The sequence below is a fragment of the Achroia grisella genome, unplaced genomic scaffold, assembly GCF_030625045.1.
Source record: "Achroia grisella isolate CSIRO2021 unplaced genomic scaffold, CSIRO_AGI_Agris_v1 utg4223, whole genome shotgun sequence".
NCBI classification, from domain to species: domain Eukaryota; kingdom Metazoa; phylum Arthropoda; class Insecta; order Lepidoptera; family Pyralidae; genus Achroia; species Achroia grisella.
The window spans coordinates 837,261-856,184 of NW_026712852.1; the positions used below are offsets into that span (position 1 = coordinate 837,261).

At 30.8% G+C, this 18,924-nt stretch overlaps 1 protein-coding gene across 4 annotated transcripts in view; it reads right to left on the reverse strand.

The window, feature by feature from the left end:
• The window catches only part of LOC131844908 (clavesin-1), a 31,041-nt gene extending 15,473 nt beyond the window's left edge, over positions 1–15,568 (reverse strand). The window contains exons 1-2 of one of the 4 annotated variants that reach the window (XM_059193897.1): positions 15,315–15,568; positions 10,546–10,783 (exon numbers count right to left, since the gene is read on the reverse strand). In XM_059193897.1, coding sequence (XP_059049880.1) covers positions 10,546–10,773 — 228 coding nt within the window. In that variant the 5' untranslated portion in view covers positions 10,774–10,783; positions 15,315–15,568. Of the gene's footprint in view, positions 1–10,545; positions 10,789–15,314 lie in introns of all 4 variants that reach the window. The other 3 variants (XM_059193896.1, XM_059193898.1, XM_059193894.1) reach the window with 3 other exon arrangements.
• Between the last annotated feature and the right edge of the window lie 3,356 nt (positions 15,569–18,924).

Consider the following 18,924-nt stretch of genomic DNA (forward strand, 5'->3'; position numbering starts at 1 on the left):
AAATTGAGAGCTTGTTTGTAGATACAGTTATTTTTGCTCATTAACTTTCTAATTTCCTGTTCCTTTATAAATAGCGGACATCCTTTGTCAAGTGCCATGTGAGAGCCATTGCAGTTTATACATACAAATTGTGTAGTCTCACAGTTATCATGAGATCCTCCACATTTGGGGCATTTTACTTTATTTGTAGGACAAGCTCGTTTTACGTGGCCAAATTTCCAACATCCCGAGCATTGGGAGACTGGGAATGTATATGTTTCCACCTTGAACCGGCAGCCGTATCCATAAATATACGAGGGCAAAGATGGACTTCGGAAACAAAGACGTATTACTTCGCTGTCAACCCATTGACCCTTGTCTGTTAATCGTTTGAGCCTTCTTACAGATATAATTTCTTGTTCGCTTTCAAATAATTTAAGAATTTCGTCTTCTCCTATATCGAGGTCAATGTCTTTAACTACACCATATGTAAAATAAACTTGATTTGACCATTGGCATCTATAATTCAATTCCATAAACTTTTGACAATTTAACAACTTTTCTGCATCTTCTTTATCCTTAAAGGATATATTTAAGCGGTAAGGTCCCTTATACTTAATTCTCAATATATTAGTAATATTTTCAGACTTTAATAACTTTGCCATTCCTATTTGTTTGGGCAGTATATCTTTCGAAGATACAATAATTTCAAAGTTGTCGGTAACATTTTCTTCATTTTTGTTATTTGACAAACTACGCAGTAATCGTTTTGGTTTTCTAGTAACGGTAATAAATCCATCTTCGTCAGCATCTTTGCTGCCGCTGCTGTCTTCCCTTAACCTTTTTTCCACTTGCCGCTGTATCTCACTATGTACTAACACGGTTTCGTCTACCTGTTCACACTCATTAGTCGCCATATCTTCGCATACGTCACTGTGAACTAACGATTGAATTGAGCTAACGCTCTGTGACCGCACGAAACTATCCATTATCACAAACACAGCTGCACCGATGCATTAGCAACCGGTATACAAAATATGTAAGTAAAATAGATAATAATCAGCGAGCTATGCGCACGTGTGCCTGTCTCAGTCGCCGGCACGGCACTGTGTAGAAAGTATACTAATTAAAAATTGTAAGTAGCCCCGAATAAAAGTGATTATTAGCAGTATTACCTCGACTTTCAAACATAAAAAAACCAGACAACAACAAGTCAAAAACAGAGACAGATCATAGAAATAAACAGACACGTCAAACATTATGAGACCCCACTTTTTTGCTTCTGCAGTAAAAATAACATAATCACAAAATTACCGAACATTATTCTGACCAGTTGATATCAAACTCTTTTCGGCATTGTTAATGTTAATACTATTTGTAATGCTGATTATATTTATTAATCTTCAAAACCTGCATGGTAATAAATTGTATGTAGGAACTAAGCTATTACAAAGACTACTCGTAAAGGACATTTTAAAATTGTTTGATATAACGAGATAAATGACATCATAACAAGTCTAGAAAAAGTTATACATGAGTTGCGTTTGTCAGATGATAAGAGTTTAAACAAATAATCACAATAATATTGCACGAATGCAAAATTAACTATAATATACTGCAATTACTTAGAAATAAGAAAATCCTTGCTATTTATATCGAAGGTAATATAGTACATAATTTCTGTATTGCCGATGTACTATTTGCATATTTCCAAATTATTCAATCTCTCTTTTAAAATCTGTGACACATTAGAATTAGGAATTAGTACTTTTTGCAAACGGTAAGTTTAAACCGAAATGTGGACAAGTTACGCTCTACCTATGCATAAGTAGTGTAACTACACCTACTTAATTAATTAGTTTTACGCATCCGACTAATCGTCAAAATGACATTTTGTTTATCCTAATATTCTTTCTCAAAATATAATGTCATTTAAGCTTCAAAATGTCTGTTTGTTATTACTCGTATGTATCTTCTAATCATAATATCGTATTTGTGTAATCAACTGTGGCAGTAAGGCGAGAATGAACTTATATATATTTTATATATACATACAAACTAGCTGACCCTCGTAACTTCGTCTCCGTTACATTTTCCCCGTTTTTACATCTATTTTCATTGCAGCTTCGCTCTCGTTAGTCGTAGCGTAATGTTATACAGTCTATAATATTATTTCGATATATAGGCTATTCGACTCTAAAAAAAATTCGAAATAAGATGTCTAGTAACCTACCTACCTACTAGAGACCTACTAGAGATTACTCCGAACTTCCAAACTCACAAACTTTAACTAAAAATATATATATATAATATTAGTATAGATAGATGTAGGTATAGACAAACCATGTAAGCTATATTTTTGACGACAACCAACAGGGTCAAATATATGATGATGTGTACGAAGTTTTAACAATGACGGTGATTTTGCTTTAGAAACATGTTAAATCTCATGTCGTAATGACGTCAAATGACGTCCTTGTAGAAATTAAGTAATATCTCATGCTATATTATAATTTCTTATATTTAAAAGTAGATTATTCAAAAATATGTATGGAAATAAGTAACACAATGTAGTATCTCAAAAACGTAGCTTTTAACTAGCCTAAAATAGATAAATCAGTTAAACGCATTGTTAGTTTTTTAACAGACATAGTAAAAAATTATACGAATCTTTTAAATTACTTTACAATGCATATATGTATTTATAATGCCTAATTATGCCCTAAATAAGCGCTAATGACCTACTTATACTCATACTTAAACTCAGGTCACAGTTTAACCGTTTCGAAAAAGTATACACGATTAATGTAAATTAATTTGAATAATATTTAGTGCAATGGGTAGTATTGTAGCATCAAAGTAAAATACGTTATATAATATACTCTAAAACTAGAATGATGTCCTTGTATGATTTACTTCCATCTATGGATGTGGTACATAACCTCTGACAGATGCACACAAATGTTTATGATATGTTCAGTTATCGTATTTCAAAATTTTGCACATCATACAAATACTTAATTGAAATAACATATTTATCGAACGTAATTAAATGCAACGCTATGTTGCATTGGAGAGAGGTCGGTCAGCGGTCAATAGGTAGGTATATTGCCAGGCTCAATAGATACTCACACTCAACTCGATGCTTTGCGACTAATTGCATAACATTTTTTTAGTTAATAGATTGAGAAATTTGATGATTTATTGAGAGTTTTGAGACTTTATTGAGAGTTTGAAGGAGATCCATATATAATCGTGGAAACAATGATAATAAGTACGTACTGACGTAATGTACATTTGTGAAAGCATTTGTAAACACCACCAACAAGTATAATCTACACTTCAATATTAATACTACACTCGGAAAAATGTATTGATTAGTCATTTATTACCTTTCACAACTAAGCTATTTAGTTGTGAAAGGTAATAAATGACGTATAAATATTAATACGTATATAGGTAGATTGTATTAGTACGTATATAGGTAGATTGTATGACAATCAGACATAGTCTACATCTTATACCTAAAATTCTGGGGTCACAATGTTAGTTACCATACTCCTCCGAAACGGATTCTCGATCGATTTTTATACAATTTTATATGCATATTCAGTATGTCTGAGAATCGGCTACTATCTATTTTTCATACCCCTAAGTGATAAGACTTGTCCACCCTTATCACTAGAGGTAAAATTAAAATTAATTATTTATTTTTAATATATTTTTTTCTTTAATATTTTTTAACATTACTTATTTATATTAGTTCACCACCAACAATGTTTCTCTGCATCACTCATGGTTGACTGGTAGACAACGCCGCAAAGTATTAAATCCGCCATATGTACATTGTTATTGTGCATTAAAGTTAAATAAATAAATAATGTGGAATTAAAACATACAACCCTAAATTTTTACCCTTCTATCACGAACCCCTATTTGTCAATAGCGTTTTAATTTACTATGCTGATCAAAATGACCTGTAATATAGAGGTTGTTTCTACAAGTAACAAGATGATATGATGCATAGACATGTTGCTGATAAAGTATATTTTATCGGTCATGCAGCGGTCACTACCACGATTAACAAATAAATAAGTATATTATTATATTACATTTTGTTATTACTGTAAATATATTAATCAACCTAACGACATCCGTTAATTGTTTTATACTTGTATGTGTAATAATTGTTTTCGAAACCGACAGATAGTATTTAGATAAAATACACTTGATCTTTATTTTGAAATATTCGTTTTATTTAGCAAAATACACTAACACCCTAAAAATCATAATATTTATATTCAAATATTAAAATCTGGGTTTTAAATTCATCGGCTTTCATGCAAATAATTAAATATATTTATTATTATTACCAGAAAAATGAACGTCAAGGACTTTCACCATCATCTTTCTATGTATGACACATTTCTTTGATCGTCATACTATTTATAATTTAAAAATAGAAGTTATTAATTAATTAGGGATATTATTTTTATTAATATACTACCAATTTTATACTAAAATACTATATATTATTAGTATTATATTTTATTTTTTGTGAATAGTAACGAATCTAAATTTGTTTACCTGTATGTTTGACTATCCTATAATGTTATTCAATATGTTATTTGAAAAACTTCGTAGGGGGTTTCCATTTAATTATGATTAAAGATTTGTCACTAGATCCCGTTTTTCTATTATAGGTATATTGCATTTAAAATTATATGATTAAAGATAAATGTTATTTATATATTTTTATAATATTTATAATTAATTAAATTTAAACATAGAAGATTGTTATCATGTGCTTAATTATTCGTCAATATAAGGAGGAAGTGAATAGTCATAATAATCTAAATACATGTATATTTACCTGTACCAATAATTCTGTTAATCATTCCTATATAAAAGTAGTATAAAAATGAAGTCACTTTGTTTTTATTTTTTATAAAAAATATTATCATTATGTACCTATTTTTAATTGTCTAACAATTTTGTATACGCGGACCCGATCATACTACGACATAATTTGTACTTGCTTAAAAACAATAATTGACAGTGACTTTGTAATATGTAGGCAGGTATATAGAACACCACAGTGTTTCCATAATAAACTAGCTGTTTCCGCGACTTCGTCCGCGCAGAATTTAACTTTATTTTTCTAAAACAAAACATTTTTTCTAAAATAAAAGTAGCCTAAGGTTACTCCTTATTACATAAGATACCTGCCAATAAAAGTTTCGTCAAAATCGGTCAGCCATTTCAGAGATTAGCCGGAACAAACAGACAGACAAAAATTGTAAAATTGTTGTGTGTACCGTATTTATATTGATATGCATGTAGTAAAAACGGTTATTTCAATATTACAAACAGACACTCCAATTTTATTTAGAAGTATTACTGTTCCTGCGTCTTCGTCCGCGTGAAATTCTTTATTTTTCTAAAATAAAAGCTAGTTAGTTACTTTTTATTACATCAGCTACCTGCCAAAAAAAGTCCCGTCAAAGTCGATCCATTTCAAAGACTAGTCGGAACAAAACCAGACACACGGACAGACAAAAAATTGTAATTATTAAAGTAAAAAATGTTATTTTAGTATATATACAGTATTTATATTCATATGCAGTATGTATGTAGTAAAAAACTGTTATTACAAACAGACACTCCAATTTTATTTATAGATAATGCAAAAATATTATTATTTTTATTCATGTATTTATATTTATACACTCACAAATATCTAAGATTAGCAATTTCATTTTATTGAAACCATGTTGAGTAGATACCTTATCATTATCTGGTTAATGCCGTAATAAGATTCGTCATAGTATATTACAGTCGATACCATTTTTTTAAGATAAAACATATTAATTTATAATAAGATAACATGTATAATTATTAATTACAGAATATACGGCGACAGTTACTAACACTTACTGTTCAATTATTTCGTATCACCGCTCATCAATTCCACCGTTATCACAGTTTCTTTAGTAGGATTATAGAGAAAGAATTATTAATAATGAAGAATATTGCCATATAGATAATCTCTGTATAGTTCATGCATGCACCAAATAGACGAACATCAGGTAGACCTCTATGCGGTAACCTACCCCACCCACTCCTTCCCCTTCCTATTTTAAATATTTATAATATCATATATTGACATAACATTACATGTAATAGTGAATTCAATCCGTTAGCACTACCAGCTAGGAGTTAAATTATATTATTGACCACAGAAATAAACGGTTGCATTGATTTCTAGTGTTGACGACAGCAAACTTTGTATTTCAATTTTTACTTCTGTCTCTACGGTAGTGGAAAAAAAACGATAACAAACAAAAATACCTACATATTATTATGACCAATTATAATTATTACTTGCGTTGAATGATGTGAAGCTGAAAGTGCCACAGTACACGTTTAAAAGCAACAGAGCTGATAATTCTTATCTATATATTTCACGATAAAATGTGAACTTTGACATCGTCCACCATCTCTCTTATATCTATGGCTGGTATCTAAGCGTTCCTGTGATATTTAAAACAGTAGAAATGTTTAATGTCATTAGTAATAAACAAACAACTGATACCTCGACTTTATAATCGGATTTCAATCTAGTTTTATTCCATTAATTTAATAATATTATTATTTATTTACTATGAACCAACCCCGGCTTTTCACGGACCCAATATCTATCTATAAAAAAGGTTATAGTGAGTTAACCTTAAAAGTTAGACATATGTTGCCGCGCATTTTTTTAGAATTTTTAATGAAACATATGTTCATATTTTTTGAGTAACTTTAACCTAAACAAAGCAAAAGCAGCGAAAGCTCTGAAAATTAATATTTTGACATATAATGTTTTGCCACATTTTTCATTGCTGCTCCACTCCTACTAGCCGTAGCGTGATGTTATGTCTATAACACTCGGGGATAATATACCTTTATAAAAGAGAAAGATTTTAAAAATGGGATCACTAGAACTGGCGATTACCACGACAAACATACAAACTATACCTCGTTATAATTTTATTATAGATAGGTATAGATATCTCCCCAGAAACATACACTTAATTTTTACACGACGAAGACTAAGGTGTTAGCCGCCTTACACTGTACTTTCATTTTCATTATTCAAAAGTAACTATTATATATACTACTAAAGATACGTCGTTTTGTTAACTACAAATAACATACCGAATATTGAATAGATTGGCTATGTAACAATTAGGTATGCGCATGGGCATGTAAGAGATATACGCTTAATAGAAACAATTTAATCATTTTTGAGTCATCTTATGTCAATATTCTATAATGAAAGCAAATACTCATAAGTTACCAATATAGATACTAGCCTAGTATGTATACTAATATAATATAATTAAATATGCTAAACTACATTGTGGTACATATTATTTTATCTGTTAGTCTGAGAACTCATAGGCTCAGGGCATGTAGATAAAAGGACAAAGTCTAACGGATATACCTAGGATAAGAATAATTTTATTGCACCACTTTATGATACAATAAATAGATTAAATTGTTATGTAACAATGCCATCTATCTAGCCAGTGTATGTACACTGGCTAGATCTGGACATATGGATGAAATGGAGATATATAAAATATGTAATTAAAGCTAACTTGTATAAACGTAGGTAATATTTTTGTTATATTAATAAAAAAATATTTTTAACAAACTCATTATTAACCCTATAATTTTATATAACCCTATAAAAATATATAACAGCTATATTTCATTTCCATTGATAAGAAGGAAAATATGTGTTTTTATAGATCTACACTTTTTTTCTTAATAAATAGTGATTTACATTATATATTATCTTTATGGCACACCATTGAATCGGGTGTCGCGGTTTAAATACCTGGGTCACATTGTATCGGGGGACTTGAATGATGACTATGACATAGAGAGGGAACGAAGAGCGTTGTCGGTCCGATGTAATATGCTGGCCCGTAGGTTTGCACGGTGTAATAACGACGTGAAGACAACATTGTTTAAAGCGTATTGTCAGTCGTTTTACACGTGCGGCCTATGGTTTGGGTATACGCAGAGGGCATACAACGCTCTTCGTATACAGTATAATAATGGGTTTAGGATGTTGTTGGAGCTCTCTCGGTTCTGTAGCGCATCAGAGATGTTTGCAGCAGCGCGGGTAGATGGATTTGAAGCCATAATGCGTAAAAGAGCTGCATCACTGATGTCTAGAATTCGGGGGAGCTCAAACAGCATCCTAAAAACTGTTGCGAATATACCTGATTGTCCGCTCCAGAGGCACTGGATAACGTTGCATTGTGGACCCAGTGCTTCTGGACGTGGACACAGATATATGAATTAAATATATCTACGTATATGTATATTATAAGTTACGAACATAGTTTTATAAGTTTTTACTAACACAATATGGATGTAATCCGAATTAAAATCAAATAAATAAATAAAATAAATTATATGCAGTAAGAATAAGTAGGGATCGTTGTGTCAAAATTAATGGTTCTGAAACTCGAGTTCAATGAACACATAAGCCTGACAAAACTTCAAGCCCATTTGCGCCCTTGAAATAAACGACTAAGGGTCTAGGTCATTATACCAAATATGAATGAAATTCCTAATAACTACACCCTATTAATTCTTATTTGGAGTGTTGCAGAGACGGCGTATAGTTTCGTTACACTATAAAAAGTTGCGCAAATCTAGAACAGTATGCACAGTCACAATAGGAGGTCATTATAGATACGAGGCCGAGTAGCTATTATCGAGAACCCTACACCATTTCTGATACAATTAAACTGATACTGAAGATTTTACAATAATCGACGAAATTGTACTAGTTTTGGAATCCATTAAACTAAATGCACATACATGTAGCTCTATATAGCAAATTATGAACTTAATTATCACAGATGTACATTACAACTTTGCTTTTCCTCTTGTTTCCGGTAACTTCTAACAAATTAGTGGTTCGGTTATTTTTCTTAAACAATTACTTTATACCGACATGGCCTAAATTAGATCCTTTAGCAGAACAGGTAGAATGGACCACAAAGTGCATTGTTTTGTAGAATGAGTAGAGCTATCTCTATAACTTAATAAAGAAATTGTCAAATTTTAAAAGTATAAAGATATTTTCAGCGTCATTACTTTTATTATACCACGTAGGTGGCAATCAAGATGTGTCATCATTATCAATCCAAACATTTTCAGTAGCAAAAGCAGTAGTATAGTAGAAATTTATATTGACCCTGCCATATAACCCTGGAACACATGCAATGAAAGAAATGCAATTCCAGACAAATTTTCTATGTGATTAATATAATCCTAAGTCAACGAACAGAAACAGAATAATGGAAATCAGTTGTCTTATTGTACATATCGTGAAACATTATAATACTTTCATATCTCAAAATTTTAGTGGTCTTTTTATTCATTTGGAGAATGAATTCAATACATTTACTTTTGTTTGTTAAATTTCTATATTTAATCAAATTTGTCAAAATCTTTGTCAAGATTTATCATAAACTAGTATAAAAGTAATATTATAACTGAACTGCAGAAATATTGATAAACTAAGCACTTACCGTACCGTAACGAAGTGGTTACGAAATACATTCAAGCATTTTAATATATAAACAACGGAATTCATTGACAATGAAGTATACTCGTATATTTCTTTGATACATTTCACTATAATATGTGTAAGAAACATATTCCAGTGAACTATTCAAGTCTTGTATGAAACCGTTTACGAAATCTTTTCGTGATCATGTCAATGGCAGTTATGTCATTGTTCTACGAGTTTCTTTATCTATGTGCTCGCTGTGACCCCATGTATCCCAATTATGAAATTATTTCCAAACAAAACACCGAACACTATCTAACAAGTAATTCTATTCTAGATTTATCAACGTACTTTACCTACCTTATAATAAGTAGGTATAGTTTAGCGTAAATATTTAAATTTTGCTACTTTAATGGTATCGATAGGAAGCTAAAGATTTCGCTTACCTAAATGTTATTGTGACAATTATACATTATGATCATAAATAGTATTTGATTATTAATACAGAGATCTCAGAAATAAGACATTAATTATATAGGACGTTTTAGAAATAACATAAAAATAATAAAATTTTTATGATTTCATCCTATTCACGCCTACATTTTAATGACAATCATGCTGTCTAATTCATGGTTGAAAACTATTAATTAACAAATAACACGTATATATTTTTAAGTTTTTTATATAAGCAATAATAAATGCGTGTCTTTATTATTGCTGCTTACACTTACGCCTAAATTAGACCCTAGTTAAGGTAGTAAAAATCAGCCGCCTCTCCACAGACGTCCCTGCGAAGCTAAAAAAATATAGGCGTGTCGCTGCCACTCAACTGTTGCAACTGCTACGAATATGCGAAGCTTGACCTCACCTCATCTAACCTCCTGAATGGAGGCTGTTTGTTACATATAGTGCGAACTACGATACCCAAATATCTCCTGTTAAAATTTTTATTTTCAGTAAATAATATATAAATTACTCACCAATGCTAATGCACTTTCGGGATACCATTTGCAAGGCCGCAGGAAAATAGTCAACATCTCGTCGTCATCGCTATAGTACAAGTCATCATTCTCCTTAAGAAGTTCTCGAAGGCGCTCTATGGCTTCTCTTACTCTCTCGGGTGTCTCTCTTAACTCCTCTTCAGCGATTTTCTTAGTTTCAGGCGACAACTCAACGTTGCGCTCTATCCTAAATTCGCTTGAACTCATCTTCGGCGGTCTGTTCTGAAAATAACAAAACATTGTTGATTATGTTATTTACTTTACTTATGTGCCTACTTTACTGAAATTATATTGTTTTATATGATAGAAAATAGTAACCAACGTCTATAAAGTATCATCAAAACATCCCGGCTCATCAACTGGAAAGCCAATGAAAGATAACTCAAGTCATAGGACCAGTGTAACTGGAGATATACACAAATATAAAATTATTATTAAAAAAAGAACAAACAGATCCTTATCATGAATTATAATGTTGTTTATTATCTTTGCTATGTATGAGAACAGTCTATATTTTTGCCACAAACAGCATATGTCGAATAGGTTTGCCTAAAGAGACATTTGGCATAATGTTGTATCTTTATACGGTGGAAAATGTTGACATAATTATTAATTATTTGCTGAATATAATGTAATTTACACAAATGATAATGTTATGTCCGTTGCATTATCCAATACATACAATACCCTATGAACTTCAAAGAGAATCAACAAAATTTGTTCAGAATTGTGATTAATTAACATATAATCTACTCGTACGTATAAGAAAATAACAGCACGGTCGAATATATTCTTCTTATTATATATATATATATATATATATAATAAGAAGAACATAGAAATACATGCTATTTTCTCTTAGCGACTTATTTCAAAACGAAGATTAACGTTAGCAATAATTATAGTGTAGACTGTAGATGAATAGAGTGGTGGATAAATAATCCGAAGCATTTTCTTTTTTGTAATCTTTGTTATCATTTTCTCTGTTATCAATCCTCTAAAATAAGATGAAACTGATGAAATTATTCTTATCATACTTCTAGGATTAACCTCAATATTAATGAGTGTCGGTATCTTATCTGCTTATTAAATGAGATATTTACTCAAGATGTTAAGAATAATAATACATTAATTAATTAAATGAAGTGCTAAACCGACGCGGCGACGTATCGAAACCCTGTCCTAAGTCTTAATGCTTTATATGTCTGTGTATGAAAATTAGTTCAATAGTTATTTAAAATTATATGTAGTTACAAATATCTCACAATAGTAGGCAGTGTTGGGGTGTAACAGCTAATGATTCTATAAGTATTTAGGTACAATTTGATAACTCTTCTTATCAATGTCAATAGACAAATGTACGGACCTATACATTGTAATTAAAATATATACATTGTAACAGTTTAATACATATGTAATTCTAAATAAAGGGGAAGATCATCAAATTTCATATCAATCAATTGATTAGCACGTACTTTGATAAAATAATTAGCCAAGTCATTATCAAAACCTGGAATCTATATTAACCAACACTAAGACTATCCAGGTTAATCCTACTACCTAGTTGTTTTCACTTACAAGTTACCTAGCTTGTCAAGTAAAAACTTATGTAATTATATAATAATAATTAATAAAACCATTTGATCTTTAGGACGCTAAATAAACAAGCGAAAAGAAAGTCTAGGCAGATTAATATATTATAATTAGTAACAGTCTATTAGAGGCCAATAAATAGAGACGTTTTTCTATCGGTTATCTAATAGCGACATATATATTGAAATCTTTAAATTTCAATTAAAAATTATTTAGAGTAAATTATTAGATAACTTATCTACGTACAAAATATTGTGAATTCAGTTTCGACTATCTAGGTACTAAGTATATAAAAGTACATATACATATATATGTCATTTACACATAAATGCTTATTTATTGAGTGTTTATTGTCATGTATGACGAATGTCGTAGTTAAATAATTACTTACTTACGCATATTTTATACACGCAAAATAACTTAATGTCAATAACAATATTATATCATTATATCACTTTTTTTTTAATCTGAAGGTTTACTTTCACTGCGGATGGACTCAGTTTTTATTTATTGTTATAGATAAATTCTCATGGCACTGGCCACAAGGCAAGAGCTTATTGTGAATTCCACCCACATCACAGCACGTGCCTTTGACTTAATTGTTTAAAAACACATTTTTCTTGGTTACAGATCACTCAAGTTTATGAAAAACAAACTGTTCTTCTTTTTTATCAAAAAAAAGGACCAAGTAGAAGCAGAAAAAAAGCTTTACATGTATATAAAATACATACCCAGTTTAGTAAAATTTATATATTATTATTTATAGAATATTATTTATCTATGGCACTATATTTTGATGTCTCAAAATATATTTATAGCTAGCTGTTCCCGCGACTTCGTCCGCGTGGAATTTAACTTTATTTTACTAAAATAAAAGATATTTTCTAAATTAAAATTAGCCTAAGTTTCTCCTTATTACATCACCTACCTCCCAAAAAAGTCCCGTCTAAGTCGGTCCAGCCATTTCTGAGATTAGCCGGGACAAACAGACCGACCGACAGACAGACAAAAATTGTAAAAAATGTTATTTTATATTCATATGCTTGTAATAAAAAACGGTTATTTCAATATTACAAACAAACACTCCAATTTTATTTATATGTAGATATAGAAGTAGGTATATATATATATATATATATATAAAATTTAATACCTAAATCTTTAACATGGATATTCAATTTTGATATTATAAAAATCCTTTTATTTTTATACAATAGTATGTTAAGGAACTGAACATTCATTGTTTTGTAGGTACTTTTGATAGGGTCAATGTTAAGGACGCATTTGACTACTTAACATTCAAGCTGACGATCTATCTCATGGAAAGTATTACCCGTCACGTTACTTATAGAACTACCACTACTGTTACAGAATACACTGAGCTTGTAGCTGATAGAATGAGTGGACTGTATGTGTGATGTAAATTAAACAATGGATAGAAAATGGTAAATACTTATAATGAAGATAGGTACGTGTACAAACGATTGTAGACAAAAAGTGATAATAAAAATATATGACAATTCTAAAAGAAAATACATTTAAAATTGGTAGAAAAAGAGTGCAAAGAGTTTGCAACAGAGCTGTATACCTAGACTACACATATTTGCTATTCTTATGAACGAGAACGAAGTACGAGTAGATGACCTACACAAAGTAAAAGTTTTACTCCTTATTCAAATTTTTCCTGTTATATACTAATACAACTGTTTATGATTGCAGAGTATTGAAATTCAAAATATATTTCATAACGCTTATATTTTTGTTTAATTATTACCAGTTATATTGCGTTATTGCTCAAGCTTACACTATACCTGCCTATAATATAATTAAACTATACTAAGATTGTAGTGTCATAAGATGCCTCTGATATTAAACCATTATACCGGAACCGTAAGAATAATAAATGACCCCGGAACGACTATGCTACTTGGCAATAAAATGACGCTCTCGGTCGGTCACAGTTTAGTACATTACCTTACTTTCCAATGGTCACAGGTTTGATTCCCGAACTACATAAACTTCTACTTGTGCATCTGTTTGAATATATAAGGCATTTTCTACGTATTAAAAAACTAAGCGTGACTATTACTTGCCTAGAGTTCTCTGTGTATAAAAATAAATGTGAGACAGGACTCATGCAGACAACTTTGTAAAGTCTTCTTCTTGAAAATATCCTCTGCTCTATTGCATATTTTACTTATTGAAAGAAAATCAGACATTTGTTATGTACATACATATCTACCGAACGAGTTGTATCCTTGAGAGTAGTTTTTTATATTAAAAGTAAGTATGTTTGTTTTCACCTCGTAAAATTGAATAAATTTAATGTAGACAATGTTGAAGGTAATATTTTTTCAGTTCTACGACCCATGTGTACTATATTATACATGTGGGTTACATTATAGATTTAACTATATAATAAATCAGTGTTACACTTTCTTCAGTGTTGCTAGCGACCATGTCCTACGGGTTTTGGAGGCGTCCGTAACTTTTTTTTACCTGGAACATATACTTAGAGTCCTTCTGGCTTAGTGTCCTATGAGAACTGTCAGATTTATACCAGCTAAGCACCTATTACTATTCATCCATGACGAAGGGATGGGAATGTTTTCGCATTCGCCTGATATATCCCAAGCAAACCGCATTACGGCATTGAGATAAAATTCATTACCCATATTATAAAACATTCAAAACCTACAAATTCTTTTATTTATTAAAAAGAAGTATTGGAACATAAGTTATGATTTGATATTGATTATTATAGATAATCAATATCATTACAAGACTAAAAGATAGATATAGTTGAGATTACAGGTACCCAATTATAGGTAGTGTAATTAAAGACCTAAGTCAGCGCATGTAATAGGTACAATGTGGTCGATTTCTAGTTTCATCTGTTTCTATTAGTTATCTATAGTTCAGTCACCCTGCACAAGCCCATGTAATCATATTCTATTGCATTTGTTCCAAATAAAATGCTAAGTTGTAATTCACAATACCTATTACAAAAAAACCTAATAATTGTTATTGCAATGTACAAGATACTATACGTTTTTTGTGTTCATTAGGTAATCTATAATTACTTATTTATTTCGACTAAAATTTAATATAAGTATAATGTATTTTATATATATATTAGTAATAATATTTCTTACCAAAGGCCTTGTCAATTTAAAACAGATAATCACTATATTTTGTATTTCAATTGTTGTTCACATGCACAACCGAAACCTTCACAGCACGTTCACGGCACAAAGTATATCACAGAACTGATGAATACTCATATAACAAGCTACTACTTAATAAAAAATGTTATTGATAAATGTAAATACACTAACCTCACCCGCGTTGTGGAAACTCGCGCGCCGGCGAAAAGTGGCGGGAAATCGAACGTGTCTCGAGTGAGAGGTGCAGGCAAGTGCGCGCGCGCGTCATCCCGCCAGTTTTATAGATACGATAAGGTGCAGCCGCTTTGTTCTCCCGAGTTGACAAGCGCATGAAGGGTTGGAAGCCTAAGAGAAAATATCTACAGCACTGAGGATTGCGTAATATTTTTCAAGTAATGTTCATTCTTGGAAGTTATAACACATAGAATATAAAAACGACAGCCAATGATCAATGTCCTCTATATTACTGTTAAAACCATGCAGTGATAGTTCATATTTAGTTTCACTAATCTGTCATATACCTACCTAACAGAGGACTACAGCTTTTTATTTTTGTAAAGTAATATAGCTGTTTTTGCGACATCCTTTTGGCCTATGTTTTAATCCTGTGTGTATTCCTCAGGTTCTTTTTTTCTTTTCTTTTTCTTTTTTTTTATATAATTTTTTGTAAATATTACACTTTTTTACTCTACTTATTATACATTACCTATAATACCCTAATTATACATTCTATAGAGGACTAGAGCTCAAACTTGCACTGTACTGACTGTGCTGTGATCACACCACTTAATGGGTTTTGATAATAAATAGAAAAATACGTAGATATACTTTATAAGGAATATTTAATTCGCTGAAATTCAAGTCCAGTTCAGGGGAAGGATATGTTTGTAATAGGGGCCGGAGCTTGCATCAGTTCATCAGTTCAATCTCTACGCGGTCTCTTCAGAATCACATTAAATTTCTATCTGAATTACTATAATAAACCATGATAATTTTCTTTCTCACTTAACTTAGATTCAGAACAAAGTACATGTGCAATATATATTCTTTATTCCAAATTATTTATGACTAACGGATGGATTAGGTTAGTTCAAAGTACATCGAGCATTTATCTATGTATGTATCATGTTTTTAACTACTATTTGTGAATCATTCATTATACTAAATATAATTATAGAGAAACAAAAGTATATATTATTTCAGTTTCTATAAGCAACAGCAAAGTAGCTGACCCATCACCCAACTGATAGCAAATAGCAACCGTCGCCTACAAACATAAACAGCACTACCATCACGTCTTAATCTGCCGCCTATATATGTAGGTATATTTTTTAGATAATATATGTATTTGCATGCATTATAATATGATTTTTATTAACTCGTAATATTTCGACAATTAGTTTATTAAGAAATTAAATACTTTTCAGCAAGAAATAGTGATGCGCGGTATTTCTTACCATGACCTTCGCCGTCCAGGAATTTACTTCTGCATGTTCCTGTTCATCGTACGAGCTACATTTCAAAATCTTTCACATTGCAGGCCATGAATGATTTGACATAAAAACCAACGCTACCAAATTCATATATAAATCTAATTTACGCTAATATCTTTACCAAAACCAAATTAATACTTTATCGATTTTCAAAATTAAATACTTCTTTTCTGACCCACGCATCTGAATATTCACTGTTGATTTGTATTATATTTAAATGTATATGTATGTATGTATAGTTATATTTATAAATATTGTTTATATGTGTAATTATTTATTTAACGTTATGTATTATATAATTATTATGGACTCGTTTAATCAGAATCATAGATTTTTGTTCATTGTTATTTTTAATTTATATCTATATATAAAATGCAGCGCTAACATAAATCTCTGATTGCCCTATGGTTGACTAGGAGAAAATACCTAAAGCTGTTAAGTAGCCAGGTACAACTAGATATATCTATGTATTTGTGCATTAAAGTTTTAATAAACAAATTTCTCTCATCATTTCTTACTCAAAAGAAAACAATTCGTCGTCGAAAACCACAGTGGACTCATCATATCTGAGTCAATAAACTTTACTCTACCTAGACGTGTTCTAGAGTGAAGACCGCGTCAGCAAAAGTAGTCTAGGGCAACTTGTGATCGTGTGGAGTAATCATATAATAGGCACATATGGCACTGCACCGGATATATTAGTTTTCTATTTTTTTAAGTCGTGGTGTACTATTTCGCAATATTTTATTTATTGAATATTAAGCTCTTAATTATAATTATTACTGTTTATTACATAAAAAAGGAATTTATCATTTACAGACTGTCAGGTTAAGTTAGTCCAGAAATCGGTAATGTGTTAAGTACGTAATCAGTAATATGGTGGTCCACAAACTGGCAAAAATTCTTACAATTATTATTTTAGATTCTATTGGGTTAATAAAATCCTCCAATAGTTTTTCTCATATCTTATCTTTGACGATCTCGATGGTCTAGTAGTTTAGCACACCGCTGCACCGCTTTACTTTAGATGGTTGCGGGTTCGACTCCTCGCACGGCACAGACATTTATATTCATGAGAATAGTTGATTGTATGGGTCTGGGTGTTTTCTATGTATAATATGTATGTATTTTTATCAGTTATCATCAGTACATGTCTTACTACTATATCTTATGGTACTTAAAATGAAAACAAGCTAAACAGCACCGTTGCAATTACAAAAAACACTGACGCCTATCGAATATCTATATATAAGTGTCGTTGTCACTCTTATAGATACATCCGTATTCCCACCCAGTCCTATCATTAGCATTATCATCTAACCCTTTAAACCGGAAGACAAAATGCAAGCAGCCGACAGTAATATTGTAGAATGTTTAATTACAAGTTAACTAACTTATTTATCACAAATATAATTAGATACTTGTTTACTACTGATATTGTATCAATGTCGTGATTAATTAACCATTTTAACGTAATGTATCAACAAGCATAGATGCAATAATCACTAACTCTACTTAGTAGTAAGTACCTATTATTTAATGACAGTCTTGTATTCTTTTTAAATTAACTTAATTTGTCATTGAAATGGTTGACTTTGTAAAATGTCATCTGTTAGGGTACCTCGGTCTCACGTATTTCAACTACTAAACAGCTTGCTTTATATGTTTTAGTTATAGCTACCCTCGAACGATAACTGCAAGTTCAAGATACGAGACATGACATCTTAGTACCTCTGGATTGACAACGCATGATACACACCACTCGATAACGTGATGTGCCAACAAATAAACAAACATCTATCCATTTTCTTCCACATTAGTCTACAACAGTCCAGAAAAATACTAAGATTGTTGACTACATTTAATATTAAACAAAGAGATGTGATGGTGCTTTTAGCACGAACAGTCTAACAAAAAGTTTTAAAACTAAAATATTCGGAATTATTACTTGTTTTCCCGTTTTCCGTTTTATGCTACAAACACATTTATCATTAAGATGTGAGATCATATGATAATGTCTATTGTTTTGGATGAAATAACTGAAATAAACGAAAGTAAGTAAATACGATTTAAATATGACATGTTGCATTAAAAATAATCAGGGA